This window comes from Carcharhinus amblyrhynchos, unplaced genomic scaffold (assembly GCF_965287045.1).
Source record: "Carcharhinus amblyrhynchos unplaced genomic scaffold, sCarAmb.v2.hapA scaffold_69, whole genome shotgun sequence".
Classification (NCBI taxonomy): Eukaryota; Metazoa; Chordata; class Chondrichthyes; order Carcharhiniformes; family Carcharhinidae; genus Carcharhinus; species Carcharhinus amblyrhynchos.
Genome location: NW_027649809.1, coordinates 559,152 through 577,031, shown reverse-complemented (window position 1 = coordinate 577,031; position 17,880 = coordinate 559,152). Strand labels below are relative to the sequence as shown.

General features: G+C 48.4%; 1 protein-coding gene across 2 annotated transcripts in view; it reads left to right on the top strand.

Moving 5' to 3' along the window:
* The window catches only part of LOC145337755 (Y-box-binding protein 2-A-like), a 48,034-nt gene extending 33,164 nt beyond the window's left edge, over positions 1–14,870 (top strand). For both annotated transcript variants that reach the window (XM_080182601.1, XM_080182600.1), the window contains 4 exons: positions 2,304–2,416; positions 5,302–5,479; positions 10,202–10,477; positions 14,775–14,870. In XM_080182601.1, the coding sequence (XP_080038727.1) occupies positions 2,304–2,416; positions 5,302–5,479; positions 10,202–10,477; positions 14,775–14,846 (639 nt within the window). In that variant the 3' untranslated portion in view covers positions 14,847–14,870. The remainder of the gene's footprint in view (positions 1–2,303; positions 2,417–5,301; positions 5,480–10,201; positions 10,478–14,774) is intronic.
* The last annotated feature ends 3,010 nt before the right edge of the window (positions 14,871–17,880 follow it).

Sequence of the window (17,880 nt, the reverse complement as noted above, 5' to 3'; positions counted from 1 at the left end):
GTGACCCAACGCTGGCGTTTCACCCCAAACACCACCCCCCCCCCCCCCCCCCACCCCCCCGAACCTCTGACCCATATTTAACTGCCTCCCACAGTGGGTGATGCAGCGGGTTAGCACTGCTGCCTCGCAGCTCCAGGGACCTGGGTTCGATTCCCGGCTCGGGTCACTGTGTGCCTGTGTGTGGAATTTGCACATTCTCCCCGTGTCTGCGTGGGTTTTCCTCCGGTTTCCTCCCACACTCCGAAAGCCGTGCTGGTTAGGGTGCATCGGCCGTGCTAAATTTTACCCTCCGCGTTACCCAAACAGGTGCTGGAGTGTGGCGACTAGGGGATTTTCACAGTAACTTCATTGCAGTGTTAATGTAAGCCTACTTGGGCAGCACGGTGGCACAGTAGTTGGCGCTGCTGTCTTGCTGTGCCAGGGACCTGGTTTTGATTCCCAGCTTGGGGTCACAGAGTGTGTGTGTGTGTGTGTGTGTGTGTGTGTGTGTGTGTGTGTGTGTGTGGAGTCTGCACATTCTCCCCATGTCTGCGTGGGTTTCCTCCCACAATCTGAAAGACACGCTGGTTAGGGTGCGTTGGGCCGTGCTAAATTCTCCCTCAGCGTTACCCGAACGGGCGCCGTTGTGTGGCAGCTGGGAGATTTTCATAGGCGTACGTTAACACTGCAATGAAGTTACTATTTGGGTGGTGTAGTAGCACACTGGCTAGCACTGCTGCCTCTCAGCACCAGGGAGCAGCGCCCTGGCACCGTGGGGCAGCAGTGCTCACCACCGTGCTGCCCACACATGGCACAAGATGGTACATGGCTGCCACGGTGCATTGCTGGTGGAGGGCGAGAATGTTCCTTTGAGGGAAAGGTGACTGTATTAACACCCTGACCGTTCTAAACTGCTGCATCACTTTTATCGTTGAGCGCACGCCAACATCCCAACTACCCTTCCAGATAGCGTTGGAGTGACGAATAGTGCGTACGGAGGCCATTCAGCCCATCGAGTCTGCGCTGACAACAGCCTCACCCAGGCCATATCCCTATAACCCCATCCATTTTACCCTAATTAGTGCCCCTGACATTAATGGGCAATTTAGCATGGCCAATCCACCTAACCTACATATCTTTGGATGCCATGGGGCAATTTAGCATGGCCAATCCACCTAACCCACACCCCTTTGGATACTAAGGGGCAATTTAGCATGGCCAATCCACCTAACCTACACATCTTTGGATGCTAAAGGGGCAATTTAGCAAGGCCAATCCATCTAACCTACATATCTTTGGATGCCATGGGGCAATTTAGCATGGCCAATCCACCTAACCCACACCCCTTTGGATACTAAGGGGCAATTTAGCATGGCCAATCCACCTAACCTGCACATCTTTGAATACTAAGGGGCAATTTAGCACGGCCAATCCACCTAACCCACACCCCTTTGGATACTAAGGGGCAATTTAGCATGGCCAATCCATCTAACCTGCACATCTTTAAATACTAAGGGGCAATTTAGCATGGCCAGTCCACCTAACCTGCACATCTTTGGACACTAAGGGGCAATTTAGCACGGCCAATCCACCTAACCCACACCCCTTTGGATACTAAGGGGCAATTTAGCACGGCCAATTCATCTAACCCACACCCCTTTGGATACTAAGGGGCAATTTAGCATGGCTAATCCACCTAACCTTGACATCTTTGGATACTAAGAGGCAATTTAACACAGCCAATCCACCTAACCTGCACATCTTTGGATACTAAGGGGCAATTTAGCATGGCTAATCCACCTAACCTTGACATCTTTGGATACTAAGAGGCAATTTAACACAGCCAATCCACCTAACCTGCACATCTTTGAATACTAAGGGGCAATTTAGCATGGCCAATCCACCTAACCCACACCCCTTTGGATACTAAGGGGCAATTTAGCATGGCTAATCCACCTAACCTTGACATCTTTGGATACTAAGAGGCAATTTAACACAGCCAATCCACCTAACCTGCACATCTTTGGGTGAACTGAGCTGGGCTTGGGGCAGGGTGAAGGGCTTTGATTTGACATCTGGGTGGCACCAAGCCTTGGGTAGCTTCTGGTCATGTGAAGCAGCGTTGGAACTCATTGCCGCAGGAGGCTGTGGAGGCCAGGCCATCGAGTGTATTTGAGATGAGATAGATGGGTATGATTGGTAAGAGGTGGCAGGGGAATGGGAAACGTATCCGCCATGGCGGAGCAGACTCGAAGGGCCAAATGGCCTGATTCCGCTCCTATACTTTTTTGTGGTCTTTGTGTTGAGAGCTGGTTCCCTTTCAGGGTGACGATGTGTCGGAGAACAAAGAACCCGTAGAAGATTCCGGACAGGCCCAGCCGCCGCAACCGGGTCAGCGTGCGCCGGCGGGAGCCAGACCCCGACCCCAATTCCGCAGGTAACGTGTTGAGGTAGAAGACAAAGAGAATAGGATAAGATTTGTACTGTTGGGTGGGGGAGCTGACAAAGATGTCATGGGCAAAAAAAAAAGACAAAGGAAATGTAAATAGTGGCGATAAAGGCCGAGAATGGTGCTAACAGCGTGCAAGTGAGGTTATCGTTTTGGTCGGAGGAATGCTGTCATAGAGATCGATCCCCTCTCCGAGAACTAACACGCAACCACTTGGAGAAATTTCTCCCTTTGTAATCCGTTAAAGTGAGTGCAAGAAGGGGTAATATCTGCTCGTCAGCAACTTTTTAGTAGTTAAATTGAGATAACTACCTGAAACGTTCTCTGTAAAACCACAAGTAACATTTTATTTCACTATCTAACAGTGAATGGGTTAACTATTAACAAATCAAACTATATGTGATTCTAATGGAATGTTGTTCCGATTAATCCAATTCCCACTTATTAACAAAAAAATTCTTTTTTGCTCTCAAAATACAACCAGGTTTTCTTTCCGGAATCTTTTGTCGTCTTGTGCTATCGTTACGTTTGAGATGAGTCTTTCTTTTAAGACATAAATGCAACTATGACAGATCTAGCGAGTCCCTCTTGTGCTCGCTCACTCTCTCGTGCTCTGAGCTGTTACTAGGCAGGTGGCAGACGTTCTTCTACCTTTTGTTTTGCTGCTGCTGCTCCCGTCTTTTATGCCCCCTGATGACATAACATACGCATGATAGGATTGGTTTGCAAGGCTACCAAAACATCAAATTCAAGGCTGATAGGCATTTGAATAGCAGCAGCCTGTTGTAAATTGATTAAAATCAATACCTGCAGTCTGCTACCAAGGTAATCCTGTTTTTGCCTCTGGTGCAATGTTTCAGTCTGCGTACCCTGTGTACCACCTTGCTTTCAGTACAGAATTTAGAAAAAACTATCCTTTTCAGAGATAAGTTGCCTTATAATTTTGCAAACGCCAACTTCGCAACAATACAAAGGTGACTTTATTATCAGAATTGTTTCAGCGCAGAGGGATCTGGGTGTCCTTGTGCGTGAATCGCAGAAAGTTAGTGTGAAGGTACGGCAGATAATAAGGGAAGGCAAGTAGAATCTTGGCATCCATTGATAATGGAAGTAGGGAGGTGCTGTTGCAATTGTGTCGGGCATTGGTGACATTGCGTTTAGAGCGTAGGTGGTTAGGAAGGCGTACGGCATGCTTGCCTTCATCGGCTGGGGCATTGAGTGTAAAATTGGCGAGTCACGCTGCAGCTGTACAGAACCTTAGTTAGGCCTCATTTGGAATATAGTCTTCAATTCTGGTCGCCATACTACCAGAAGGATGTGGAGGCTTTGGAGAGGGTTAGAGAAAAGATTTACCGGGATGTTGCCTGGTCTGGAGGGCATTAGCTATGAGGAGAGGTTGGAGAAACTTGTAATCTACACCCCAGTTGATAAAGGCAAGTGACCCATGTGCCCCTTTCACCACCCTCCGAACATGCCCTTCCACCTTCTGATATCTAATGACAAACATGCCAAGGTCCCTTTTATTCCACAGATCCTCCCAGTGCCCTACCATTCATTGAATACTTTCTTGTCAAGTTATTCCTTCCAAATTGTATCACCACCTCACGTTTTCAGGGTTAAATTCCATCTGCCCCTTAGACCGTTCCGCCTATATCACAGTGCAGAATGAGGCCATTGAGCCCCTCGAGTCTGCAGCGACCACAATCCCACCCAGGCCCTATCCCCATAACCCCACATATTTGCCCTGCTAGTCCACTTCACGCTGAGACAGATTGGCATGGCCAATCTACCTAACCAGCACGTCTTTCGGACTGTGGGAGGAAACCCACGCAGACACGGGGAGAATGTGCAAACTCCGCGCGGGCGGTGTCCCAAGTCGAACCTGGTTCCCTGGCGCTGTGGGGCAGCAGTGCTAACCACTGTGCCACCGTGCCATCCCTCCTTGTAGCCCAAGACTCTCCACCTCACTGCTAACCCCCCAGCCAATCTTTTGTGTCATCCGCAAACTTGCTAATCCTCCTTGTTCCGTACTGTGTTCTTGTGTGTTCTTGTGTGTTCTTGTGTGTTCTTGTGTGTTCTTGTGTGTTCTTGTGTGTTCTTGTGTGTTCTTGTGTGTTCTTGTGTGTTCTTGTGTGTTCTTGTGTGTTCTTGTGTGTTCTTGTGTGTTCTTGTGTGTTCTTGTGTGTTCTTGTGTGTTCTTGTGTGTTCTTGTGTGTTCTTGTGTGTTCTTGTGTGTTCTTGTGTGTTCTTGTGTGTTCTTGTGTGTTCTTGTGTGGACTCGATGGGCCGAATGGCCCCAATCTGCACTTTTTTGGGGATTCCCAGTTCCCCCTTCCCTGAAGACAGACGATGGAACGATTTAAAGTCAGGATGGAACTGAAGGAGTGTGGAGATCTCAGAGGGTTTGGAGACTGAGGGGGTGAGGCAGGGTGGGGAGCTCCAGAGATTTGGGTGGGGGGGGGGAAATGATCTGGTCGTTGCTTTTCCGGGAGCCACGCTCGGAGTTGGTGGCTGAATGGCGTGAGTTGGAACAAAGGGTGGAAGTTCGGAACGGAGTTGAGGAGGAACTTCTTCACTCAAAAAGGGTGGTGAATCTCTGGAATTCTCTGCCCGTTGAAGTGGTGGAGGCTGCCTCGCTGAATATATTTAAGTCACGGGTAGATAGGTTTCTGATAGACAGGGGAGAAAGCGGGAAAGTGGAACTGATCCACTTCAGATCAGCCACGATCTTATTGAATGGCGGGGCAGGCTCGAGGGGATAGATGGCCGACTCCTGGTGTGTGTTCTCTCACCCATGGTGGCTGCCACGATGGATGGGTCGGTTGCGTTGCCGGTGTCCACAGCTCCTGACGGTTTTGCCCTCTTCCCTGCAGGCGTCCCTTCCGCCCCAGGCCACAGCCACAGGAGCAGGAGGAGGGAGCAACAAGGGCGGACGAGAACCAGGATCCCAGGGCTGAGCAGCCGCTTCCAGCACGCAGGCGGTTCCGTCGCCCGTTCTTTCGCCGGAGGCCCAACGCGGGCTCTGCTGCCCAAGTGCCGCCTGGCGCTGAGGTGAGTCACCTGCGTCCCCAGTCCCCAGTCCCCAGTCCCCAGTCCCCAGTCCCCAGTCCCCAGTCCCCAGTCCCCAGTCCCCAGTCCCCAGTCCCCAGTCGGTGGAGGGCACCTTGACAAATACATGACTAGGATGAGAATGGAGGGAGCTGGTCCCCAGAACGGGAGGGGGTTTTAGCTCACAAGGTGGGAGCGGGACTGAAGGGCCTGTTGTCTCAATCTCGACTTCCGCCCAAAAAAAAAACAGACTAACACAAGACACTTAACCGACAGATTGTCTTTTATTATACCTGCTAGCAAGGAAAGGTTCTTGACACAACGGGTCAGAGAGACAGGACAAAGAAAATCGTCCTGGTTTATACAATTCTGCAGCTCGCAGTCAGTTGGACACGATCCAATCAAATATAATAATTAAGGACCCCCCCCCACCCTGCAACGCACCCCGGACATTCTCTCTTCCACCTTCTTCCTTTTGGGGGATGGGGAATAAGAACATAAGAACATAAGAACATAAGAAATAGGAGCAGGAGTAGGCCATCTAGCCCTTCGAGCCTGCCCCGCCATTCAATAAGATCATGGCTGATCTGTCGTGGCTCAGTTCCACATTCCCGCCCTCTCCCCATAACCCTTAATCCCCTCTCTTATCAAGAACCCATCAACCCGCTTCTTAAAAATATTTAGCGAGGCAGCCTCCACCACTTCAACGGGCAGAGAATTCCAGAGATTCACCACCCTTTGAGTGAAGAAGTTCCTCCTCAACTCCGTTCTAAACCGCCCCCCCTTTATCTTGAGGCTGTGCCCCCTAGTCCTACTGTCGTTTTTGAGCGGGAAGAGTCTCTCCACCTCTATCCTATCCATCCCATTCATCATCTTATACGTCTCAATAAGATCTCCCCTCATTCTTCTAAACTCTAACGAGTACAAGCCTAGATACAATAAGATACAAAAGTCTGAGGTCCCGTACCGACCGACTCAAAAACAGCTTCTTCCCTGCTGCTGTCATCAGACTTTTGAATGGACCTACCTCGCATTGAAGTTGATCTTTCTCTACACCCTAGCTATGACTGTAACACTACATTCTGCACTCTCTCCTTTCCTTCTCTATGAACGGTATGCTTTGCCTGTATAGCGCGCAAGAAACAATACTTTTCACTGTATCCCAATACATGTGACAATAATAAATCAAATCAAATCCTTCTCCCCATGTACTCTATGAACAGTATGCTTTGTCTGTATAGTGCGCAAGAAACAATACTTTTCACTGTATCCCAATACAGGTGACAATAAATCAAATCCTTCTCTCTTATGTACTCTATGAACAGTATGCTTTGTATAGTGCACAAGAAACAATACTTTTCACACTATCCCAATACATGTGACAATAATAAATCAAATCAAATCCTTCTCCCCATGTACTCTATGAACGGTATGCTTTGCCTGTATAGCGCACAAGAAACAATACTTTTCACTGTATCCCAATACATGTGACAATAATAAATCAAATCCCTCTCCCCTATGTACTCTATGAACAGTATGCTTTGTATAGCGCACAAGAAACAATACTTTTCACTGTATCCCAATACATGTGACAATAATAAATCAAATCAAATCCTTCTCCCCTATTCATTCTATGAACAGTATGCTTTGAAAAGTATTGTTTCTTGCGCACTATACAGACAAAGCATACCATTCATAGAGTACATAGGGGAGAACGATTTGATGTGATTTATTATAGTCACATGTATTGGGATACAGTGAAAAGTATTGTTTCTTGCGCGCTATACAGACACAGTGTCCCACTACATGTGACAATAATAAATCAAATCAGTGTTACAAATGACATACTTAAAAGTATTGATCCAATAGAAAAATTACTGAACTACCCTGATCTGTGAGATCACAATACCTCGTGGGATACCCCAGTAGGTCATCCCTAAGCCCGTACTCTAGTCTCTTAGTCAGAAATCATGTCTCTAATTTGAAAGCAGCCTCGCAAAGCACCATCGCTAAAACAGTCTCATGTGGGCGTCCTTTAATTGATAAAGGGGGCCTACAAAAGCCATTAGTATGTTGTGACCTTGTCAGTGAAGTTAGCCGAATCCCTAAGGGATGTGGTCAACTAAACAAAGAACAAAAACAGCCTGGGAAACAGGCCCTTCGGCCCAACGAGCCTGCGCCGCCACTTTAACACTACCAGTCCCCCCCTCCACCCATGACCCTTATCTATTGTTTTATGGCCATCCACATTGAGGGAAACTGCGGGACAATTTATTACCTCCAATCAGCCTAATAGCACATCTTTGGGGTGCGGGAGGAAACCGGAGCACCCGGAGAAAACCCACGCAAGCACGGGGAGAATGCGCAAAACTCCCACAGACACCGGCCCAAATCCATGTGTCTGCACAGCAATCAGTGATAGTCACTGAGCTGTCGTCTTGCCCAGTATCTGGTCCAGTTTAAGCGCACACTAACGACATGAGGCACTAGGCCAATCTCGAACATTCAAGAGCAGCCCAAGTACGACCCGTAAGTTTGTTTAGAACATTAAGAAATAGGAGCAGGAGTAGGGCCATCTGGCCCCTCGAGCCTGCCCCGCCATTCAATAAGATCATGGCTGATCTGATAGTGGGTTCAGTTCCACTTACCCGCCCGCTCCCCATAACCCTCAATACCCTTATCGGTTAAAAATCGATCTACCCGTGACTTAAACACAGTTAACGAGGTAGCCTCCACCACTTCAATGGGCAGAGAATTCCCCTGGGAGAAGAAGTTCCTCCTCAACTCTGTTCTAAATTGACTCCCCTGTATTCTGAGGCTGTGCCCCCTAGTTCGTGTTTCCATTTATTGCCACCTGATTAAAACACTTTGCTTATCAATCCGGTGACTGAGCTTTTTTTAATCACCTACCTACGATTTTTGAGGAATGCCATCCGCATTACCATTTAATCCTCGCCACTAAGTTCCCCCCACCACAACTTTTTCATGAGCTCTGACTCCCTGTTTTGACTAGAAACTGTGTGAAGGCAGCCTCGTTAAAACTTACTCTCGTATCAGCTCTTTCTGAGGCAAATTTAAGTCTCCTTTACGGCCTTGCGATCCCAACAGTTTAAAGGAATGTATCTAATATATATGTTTTTTAGTGTCAAAGGGGCACTCTGTAGCTGCGCATCTAAGTTCCTTTAACTTCTACAAATGTATAGAAGATATTATTTATGGACTAATTAAAGGTGTACCTTTTTAAAACTAAGTATTTAAAACACTTACAATCACCTAGCAAACTTGCTCCCCACTGATAAAGTGTAACATCTAAGTTGATAGAACAAAAATTCCTAGCAGAGTCTGGCAATTTTATACTAGCCCTTTTTTTTTCCCTTTTCCTATCTTTCCGCACTGCGTTGTAATTTTCTTTCTCCTTTTTCTGAGGTGTGTGTCAGAATAATCAAGGAGGCCCATTGTGCCTGGACTGGATCAGCAAACCGGCATTGTGACGTAGCATTGTTCTCCTGCCTTTCCCTCTCACCCTATACCCCAGCGCACTGTTTTTTTTTCCATTTGGATAATCATCCAATTTCCCCCTCGAATGTCCTGATTTGAACCCACCCCCCATTCACACTTCCAGGCAGAACATGCCAGATCCCCAAACGCTAGTTGGAACTAGTTCCCTCAAGGGACCAGATGGGCTTTTCCGAAAGTTGGTCATCAGTAGATTCTTAATCCCAGATTTTCTTTTTTTCTCGTTTTATTGAATTCAAATTCCACCATCTGCTGTGGCGGGATTCAAACCTGGGTCCCCCAAGGACATTGGCTGAGTTTGGCCATGTTAAGTTGTCCCTCAGTGTCCAAAGATGTGCAGGTTAGGTGGATTGGCTATGCTAAATTGTCCCTTAGTATCCAAAGATGTGCAGGTTAGGTGGATTGGCCATGCTAAATTGACCCTTAGTATCCCAAAGTGTGTGGGTTAGGTAGATTGGACACCTAAGTGGCAATTTAGCATGGCCAATCCACGTAACCTGCACCTCTTTGGATACTAAGGGGCAATTTAGCATGGCCAATCCACCTAACCTGCATATCTTTGGATACTAAGGGGCAATTTAGTATGGCCAATCCACCTAACATGCATATCTTTGGATACTAAGGAGCAATTTAGTATGGCCAATCCACCTAACCTGCATATCTTTGGATACTAAGGGGCAATTTAGCATGGCCAATCCTCCTAACCTGCATATCTTTGGATACTAAGGGGCAATTTAGCATGGCCAATCCACCTAACCTGCATATCTTTGGATACTAAGGTGGATTGGCCATACTAAATTGCCCCTTAGTATCCAAAGATGTGCAGGTTAGGTGGATTGGCCATACTAAATTGCCCCTTAGTATCCAAAGATGTGCAGGTTAGGTGGATTGGCCATGCTAAATTGCCCCTAACCTGCACATCTTTGGATACTAAGGGGCAATTTAGCATGGCCAATCCACCTAACCCACACATCTTTGGACACTAAGGGGCAATTTAGCATGGCCAATCCCCCTAACCTGCACATCTTTGGACACTAAGGGACAATTTAGCATGGCCAGTCCACCTAACCTGCACATCTTTTGGATACTAAGGGGCAATTTGGCATGGTCAATGATGTGTAGGTTAGGTGGGGATTGGCCATGCTAAATTGCACCCCCCACCCCAGACTCATAGTTCCACCTTCTGAAATCTTCCCTCCTTCCCAACAGGCGCCAAAGGAGACGCCCACCGTCGAGAGCCCGGCCGCTGGAACCCCTGCCGATGGAGCTGCTGGAACCCCTGCGGAAGGAGCCGCTGGAACCCCTGCCGCTGGAGCCACAGAAACCCCTCCAGTGGCAGATCCGGTGCCAACGCCGGCCCCTCCAGAAGCGGCGGGGACCAAAGAGCCGGCACCGCTGGTTTCGGTCGAGACTGTTGCCACGCCAACAGCTGAAGAGACGCAAAGCGTGGTGACGTTGGAGCCCGTGCAAACCCTCCTGGCCAATGTAAGTGCCGCGAAACCATCTCCGATGGGAACTGGACTCCGATTGCAGGCGTTTCTTCAGTGTTGACTTCGCGTTACACCACAGAAAGCCATTCAGCCCATCGAGTTGATACTATCTGTGGACGAAATCGGTCGGTCCCGTTCTATCCCAGTACCTCTGGGAATTTATTTCCCTCTGTGTCTATCCAAGTATGTGCTCCTTGTACACCTAACGGTGCGGCCAAATTCCCCCCCTCCCAATTCGATTGTCAAGTTTGACCCACTGTCGAGGGTCGGATCTCAAACAATGACCAGAGAGAGAGTAGAGACTCCGGTGAACTGGTGCGGCAACAATAACCTCTCCTTCAACATTAACGAGACCAAGGCGATAGTCATCGACTCCAGGAAGCGTAGAGGAGAATGTACTCCTGTCTACGTCAACGGGCACCAAGTCAAAAGGGTCGAGGTTTTCAGCTATCCAGATCACCAACAACCTGTCCTGGTTCCCCACCCCCTCAATGCCGACACTATAGTTAAGAAAGCCCCACCAACGCCACCACTTTCTCAGAAGACGAAGGAAATTTGACATGTCCGCTACGACTCTCACCAACTCTTACAGATGCCCCATAGAAAGCATTCTTTCTGGTTGTATCACAGCTTGGTATGGGCTCCTGCTCTGCCCAAGACCGCAAGGAACTACGAAAGGGTGTAGCCCAATCCATCACACAAACCAGCCTCCCATCCATTGACTCTGTCTACACTTCCCGCTGCCTCGGGGAAAAGCAGCCAGCATAATTAAGGACCCCACACACACCCCGGACATTCTCTCTTCCACCTTCTTCCATCGGTAAAAAGATACAAAAGTCTGAGGTCCCGTACCGACCGACTCAAGAACAGCTTCTTCCCTGCTGCTGTCAGACTTTTGAATGGACCCACCTCGCATTAAGTTGATCTTTCTCTACACCCTAGCTATGACTGTAACACTACATTCTGCACACTCTCCTTTCCTTCTCTATGAACGGTATGCTTTGTCTGTATAATGTGCAAGAAACGTATTGGGATACAGTGAAATAATAAATCAAGTCCACTCCCTATTGAGATTGTTCATATCCTCTGCTTCCAGCACTCTATACAGACAAAGCTTACCATTCATAGAGTACATCGAGGAGAAGGATTTGATTTGATTTATTATTGTCGCATGTATCGGGATACAGGTGAAAAGTATCGTTTTCTGCGTGCTATACAGACAATGCATACAGTTCATAGAGTACATAAGGGATATGGAAGCATACCATACATAGAGAAGGAAAGGAGAGGGTGCAGAATGTAGTGTTACAGTCATAGCGAGGGTGTAGAGAAAGATCAGCTTAATGCGAGGTGGGTCCTTTCAAAAGTCTGACAGCAGCAGGGAAGAAGCTGTTCTTGAGTCGGTCGGTACGTGACCTCAGACTTTTGTATCTTTTTCCCGATGGAAGAAGGTGGAAGAGAGAATGTCCAAGATGCACGGGGGTCCTTAATTATGCTGGCTGCTTTCCCTGAGGCAGCGGGAAGTGTAGACAGAGTCAATGGATGGGAGGCTGGTTTGCGTTTTGGACTGGGCTACATTCACCACCCTTTGGAGTTCCTTGTGGGATTCATACCAACCAGAAAGAATGCTTTCTATGGTGCATCTGTAAAAGTTGGTGAGAGTCGTAGCGGACATGCCAAATTTCCTTAGTCTTCTGAGAAAGTAGAGGCATTGGTGGGGCTTTCTCAACTATAGTGTCGGCATGGTGCGGGGGGCAAACCAGGACAGGTTGTTGGTGATCTGGACACCTTAAAAACTTGAAGTTATCGACAGGCGGCACAGTGGGTTAGCACTGCTGCTTCACAGCTCCAGGGTCCTGGGTTCGATTCCCGGCTCGGGCCGCTGTCTGCGTGGAGTTTGCGCATTCTCCTCGTGTCTGCGTGGGTTTCCTCCGGGTGCTCCAGGGACGTGTAGGTTAGGGGGATTAGTGGGTATAATGTGTAGGGATATGGGGTAGGGACTGGATGGGATTGTGTTCGGTACAGACTCGATGGGCTGAAGGGCCTCTTTCTGCACTGTAGGGTTCTATGATTCATTTCCATATCATCCCCTTGGATGTAGACCAGGGCATGTTCTCCACTGCGCTTCCTGAAGTTGATGACAATTTCCTTTTTTGTTGACATTGAGGGAGAGATTATTGTCACCGCACCAGATCCCCTCTCATTCCTGTACTCTGTCTCGTCATTGTTTGAGATCCGACCCACTACAGTGGTGTCGTCAGCCAACTTTTTTAAAACGGAGTTGGAGGGGAATTTTGGGAGCGAGTTCTGCATCGTTACTCCTCTCTGGAGTAACGGATCATTCACGTTTTTCCCCCCCCCCCTTGAGTGCACGCGCCATCCACCGATAGGAACAGCTTTTCTTTGTCCACCTTTTTATACAATAAATGGCAGAACCCTTAGGAACATTTGTACAAAGGGATTGAGTCAAGAAAGCAATGTATAGCATGCTTGCCTTCATCGGCAGGGACATTTAAGTACAAGAGTTTCCAAGTTATGTCGCAGCTGTATAAAACTTGAGTCTGGCCACCTTTTGGAGTATTGTGTGCGGTTCTGGTCGCCACACTACCAGAAGGATATTGATGCTTTGAGGAGCATGGAAAGGATTGTCAAGATGTTACATGGCCTGGACTGTTTTGGGGATGAGGAGAGGTTGGATGAGCTCGGATTGCTTTCAAAGTTATCCACTTTGGTAGGAATAATAGTAGGAAGGATTACTACTTACATGGAGAAAAGCTGCAGCATGCTACGGTGCAGAGGGACCTGGGGGTCCTTGTGCATGAGTCGCAAAAACCCAGCCTGCAGGTGCAGCAGGTGGTCAGGAAGGCAAATGGGATGCTGGCCTTCATAGCGAGGGGGATTGAATATAAAAGCAGGGAGGTCTTGCTGCAACTGTACAGGGCACTGGTGAGGCCGCAGCTGGAGTACTGTTTTGGTCTGCCACACTTGCGCAAGGATATTTTGGCCTTGGAGGGAGTGCAGAGGAGGTTCACTAGGCTGATGCCGGAGTTGAGGGGGTTGAGCTATGAGGAGAGGCTGAATAAACTTTGAATAGTGTGGAGGAGCAGAGGGATCTAGGTGTATGTGTACATAGATCCCTGAAAGTTGGGAATCAAGTAGATAAGGTTGTTAAGAAGGCATACGGTGTCTTGGCGTTTATTGGTAGGGGGATTGAATTTAGGAGTCGCAGCGTCATGATGCAACTGTACACAACTCTGGTGCGGCCGCACTTGGAGTATTGTGTGCAGTTCTGGTCCCCACATTACAGGAAGGATGTGGAGGCTTTGGAGAGGGTGCAGAGGAGGTTTACCAGGATGTTGCCTGGTATGGAGGGGAGATCCTATGAGGAGAGACTGAGAGATTTGGGGTTGTTTTCGCTGGAAAGAAGGCGGCTAAGAGGGGACCTTATTGAAACATATAAGATGATTAGAGGTTTAGACAGGGTAGATAGTGATAGCCTTTTTCCTCGGATGGAGAAAGCTAGCACGAGGGGGCACGACTTTAAATTAAGGGGGGGTAGTTATAGGACTGATGTCAGGGGTAGGTTCTTTACCCAGAGGGTGGTGAGGGACTGGAATGCCCTGCCAGCTGCAGTTGTAAATGCGCCTAGTTTGGGGGCGTTTAAGAGATCTGTGGATAGGTTTATGGACGAAATGGGATTGGTTTAGATTAGTGGGTTAGTGTTTTTTTTTAAAAGCTGGTCGGCGCAACATCGTGGGCCGAAGGGCCTGTTCTGCGCTGTAATGTTCTATGTTCTATGTTCTAAATTGGGCTTGTACTCGTTAGAGTTTAGAAGAATGAGGGGAGATCTCATTGAGACGTGTAAGATGATGAAGGGGATGGATAGGGTAGAGGTAGAGAGATTCTTCCTGCTTAGAAAGGACAGTAGGACTAGGGGGCACAGCCTCAAGATAAAGGGGGGGCGGTTTAGAACAGAGTTGAGGAGGAACTTCTTCACTCAAAGGGTGGTGAATCTCTGGAATTCTCTGCCCGTTGAAGTGGTGGAGGCTGCCTCGCTAAATATATTTAAGACGCGGGTAGATAGGTTTTTGTAGGCAAGGGGATTAAGGGTTATGGGGAGAAGGTGGGAAAGTGGAACTGAGGCACTTCAGATCAGCTATGATCTTATTGAATGGCGGGGCAGGCTCAAAGGGCTACGTGGCGTGTTCCTTGTGTTCCGCATTTAAAACTTTTTTTCCTAGACACGCACACTCAACACTCTATTGTCTCTCTTTTTTCCTCTTCCTCTGTAGACAACAGTAGTGGAAAGTGTCCCAGACCATGTCAGTGTGGAAACGCCCACGAGAGAACAAAGTACCCTGTGAGCCGAAGCTATGGATTGGAAATGGTGAGTGTGGACCAGGGCGAGAGCAGGTTCCAATAGGATCGACCGAAATCGATTTCCTCACCCCTCTTTACCCACTGTCAGGGGGAGGGTTTGCTCCGACCCCCTCTCCATCTGCTACAGAAATTCCTGATTTTTTTTTTAAAAATATTAAATTAATAATAATTAAATATCAAAGCATCTCGAGCTTTCAGTCCCCACTCGAATTGGAGGAGGTTACGGAGCTAGGGAGCGGGTGTAGAGCCTGGAGGAGGTTACAGAGATGGAGAAGGGTGTAGGGCTTGGAGGAGTGTAGAGCATGGAGGAGATTAGAGATTGGGAGGGATGTGGGGGCTGGAGGAGTTAAAAAGATGGGGAGGATATGGAGGCTGGAGGAGGTTACAGAGATGGGGACGAGTGTCGGGGCTGGAGGAGGTTACGGAGATAGGGATGGGTGTAGATGGTTGGAGGAGATCTCGGGGAGGGGTATAGAGGCTGGAGGAGATTACAGAGGGAGGGATGAGGGGGCTGGAGGAGTTAAAAAGATAGGAGGTGTAGGGGCTGGAGCAGATTAGAGATAGGAAGGATGGTGGTGGCTGGAGGAGGTTACAGAGATAGGGAGAGGTGTAGAGCCTGGAGGAGGTTACAGAAGCAGGGAGGGGTGTAGGGGCTGGAGGAGGCTAGAATAAGGAGGTGTATGGGGACAAGAAGATGTTTACACAAGGATTTAGGAGCTGGAAGAGGTTAAAGAGATGGGGAGGGATGTAGGGGGCTGGGAGAGATAGGTTGCTGTTAGCCAAGTGCCGAGTTGAAACTGACGGGGCAAAAATTCAAACGCAGCTTGTTGTCTTGGCAACTCTACTGCCTGGCACCGCCTCCCTCTGCCCCCCCATACAAATGTTGCACTCTGTGTACTCTCTATGCATCTGCAAAAGCTCCCCGCTAATTGATATTTTTAATCTTTTTTTTTCTGCTGCAGGACTTTTTTGTTTTGCGAATTGCACGTGGAGTTCTCGGACTTGTGGACAGTGAAGGATGGGGGAGGAAAAGGGGACAAAGCCGAAGCAGTACCTGCGCCCCCCCCCCATCACCCATGTATATTGTGTGACCCTTGGATATCTATTGCAAAGAAACTGGATCCCGGATGGGGAGATTATGGACTTATCAGAGATTTTTATTCTAATTTGTTTTCCCTGTAAACAAATGTCTTATTTCTTTCCTCCCCTTTTTTGTTTTGAGGGTTCTTTATTGTTTTTGTATATTTTTTTTTTGTTTGTACACGTAGCGCTCTTCTGGAGTTACCTTTGAGCTTGGTGTTGTGTGTACAACCCTCCTCCCTGCGCCCGATTTTACTTTTATTCATGCTGATGTGGGGTCATGTGCAATAATAATAATAATAAAACGGTTTCCGAAAGATCACCCAGCAACTGCTCCGTCTCCTGTGTCTGTTCCTTCGACCGCACCCCCCCGCCCCCTTACTGGTCTGATGAGACCCTTCGGCCCACTTGTAGGTCCCGTACTAGCTCTCCGAAAGAGTAGGTGGGCCAATGGGATGTTGGCGTTTATAGACGATGGGGGCAGGGTGGGGACTGCTGCCTCACAGCGCCAGGGACCCGGGTTCAATTCCGCCCTCTGGTCACTGTGTCTGTGTGGAGTTTGCACTTTTTTTTTCCCCCCCTGTCTGGTTTCCTCCTACAGTCCAAAGATGTGCAGGTTAGGTGGATTGGCCATGCTGAATTGCCCCTTAGTGTCCAAAAATGTGCAGATCAAGTGGATTCGCTATGCTAAATTGCCCCTTAATGTCCAAAGACCTTTAGGTTAGGTGGAATGGCCATGCTAAATTGCTCCTTAGTGTCCAAAGATGTGCAGGTTAGGTGGATTGGCCATGCTAAATTGTCCCTTAGTATCCAAAGATGTGCGGGTTAGGGTGGATTGGCAATGCTAAATTGCCCCTTAGTGTCCAAAAATGTGCAGATCAAGTGGATTTTCCATGCTAAATTGCCCCTTTAGTATCCAAAGATGGGTAGGCTGGTGGTATTGGCCATGCTAAATTGCCCCTTAGTGTCCAAATATATGTAGGTTGACAGTATTGGCCATGCTTAATTGCCCCTTAGTATCCAAAGATGTGTGGGTTAGGGACATTGGCCAGGCTAAATTGCTCCTTAGTATCCAAAGATGGGTAGGCTGGTGGTATTGGCCATGCTAAATTGACCCTTGGTGTCCAAATATATGTAGGTTAGGGGGATTGGCCATGCTAAATTGCCCAAGTATCCAAAGATGTGTAGGTTAGGTGGATTGGCCATGCTAAATTGACTCTAGTATCAGGGGAAATATATGGGGTAACGGAGATAGGGCCTTGGTGGGATTGTGCAGACTCAATGGCCCGAATGGCCTCCTTCTGCACTGCAGGGATTCTGAGGATGAGGCCATTCAGCCCTTTGAGCCTGCTCTGCCATTCGTTGCGATCATGATTGACCATCCAACTCAATAGCCTAATCCTGCTTTCTCCCCCATAACCTTTTGACCCTGTTCACCCCCAAGTGCTATAGGCAGCCACCTTGAATGCATTCAATGTTTTGGCATCAACTACTTCCTGTGGGAATGAATTCCACACCGGGTGAAGAAATGTCTCCTCACCTCCATCTCTAAATGGTCTACCCCCCAATCCTCAGACCTGGTTCTGGACTCCCCTCACCATGGGGAACATCCTCCCTGCATCTCCCCTGTCTAGTCCTGTTAGAATTTTCTAAGTCTGAGATTCCTCTGAACTCCAGAGAAAACAATCCCAACCGAGTCAATCTTTCCTCGTACATCAGTCCCCGGGGTCAGCCTGGTAAACCTTCGCTGGGCTCCCTCCAGAGAGAGAACATCCTTCCTCAGAAAAGGGAACCAAAACTGCACACAATACTCTAGGTGTGGTCTCACCAAGGCCACTGTATCACTGCAACAACACATCCCCTGCTGCTGTACCTCTCGCAATGAAGGCCAACATACCATTACCCTTTACCTGCATGCTTACCTTCAGTGACTGGTGC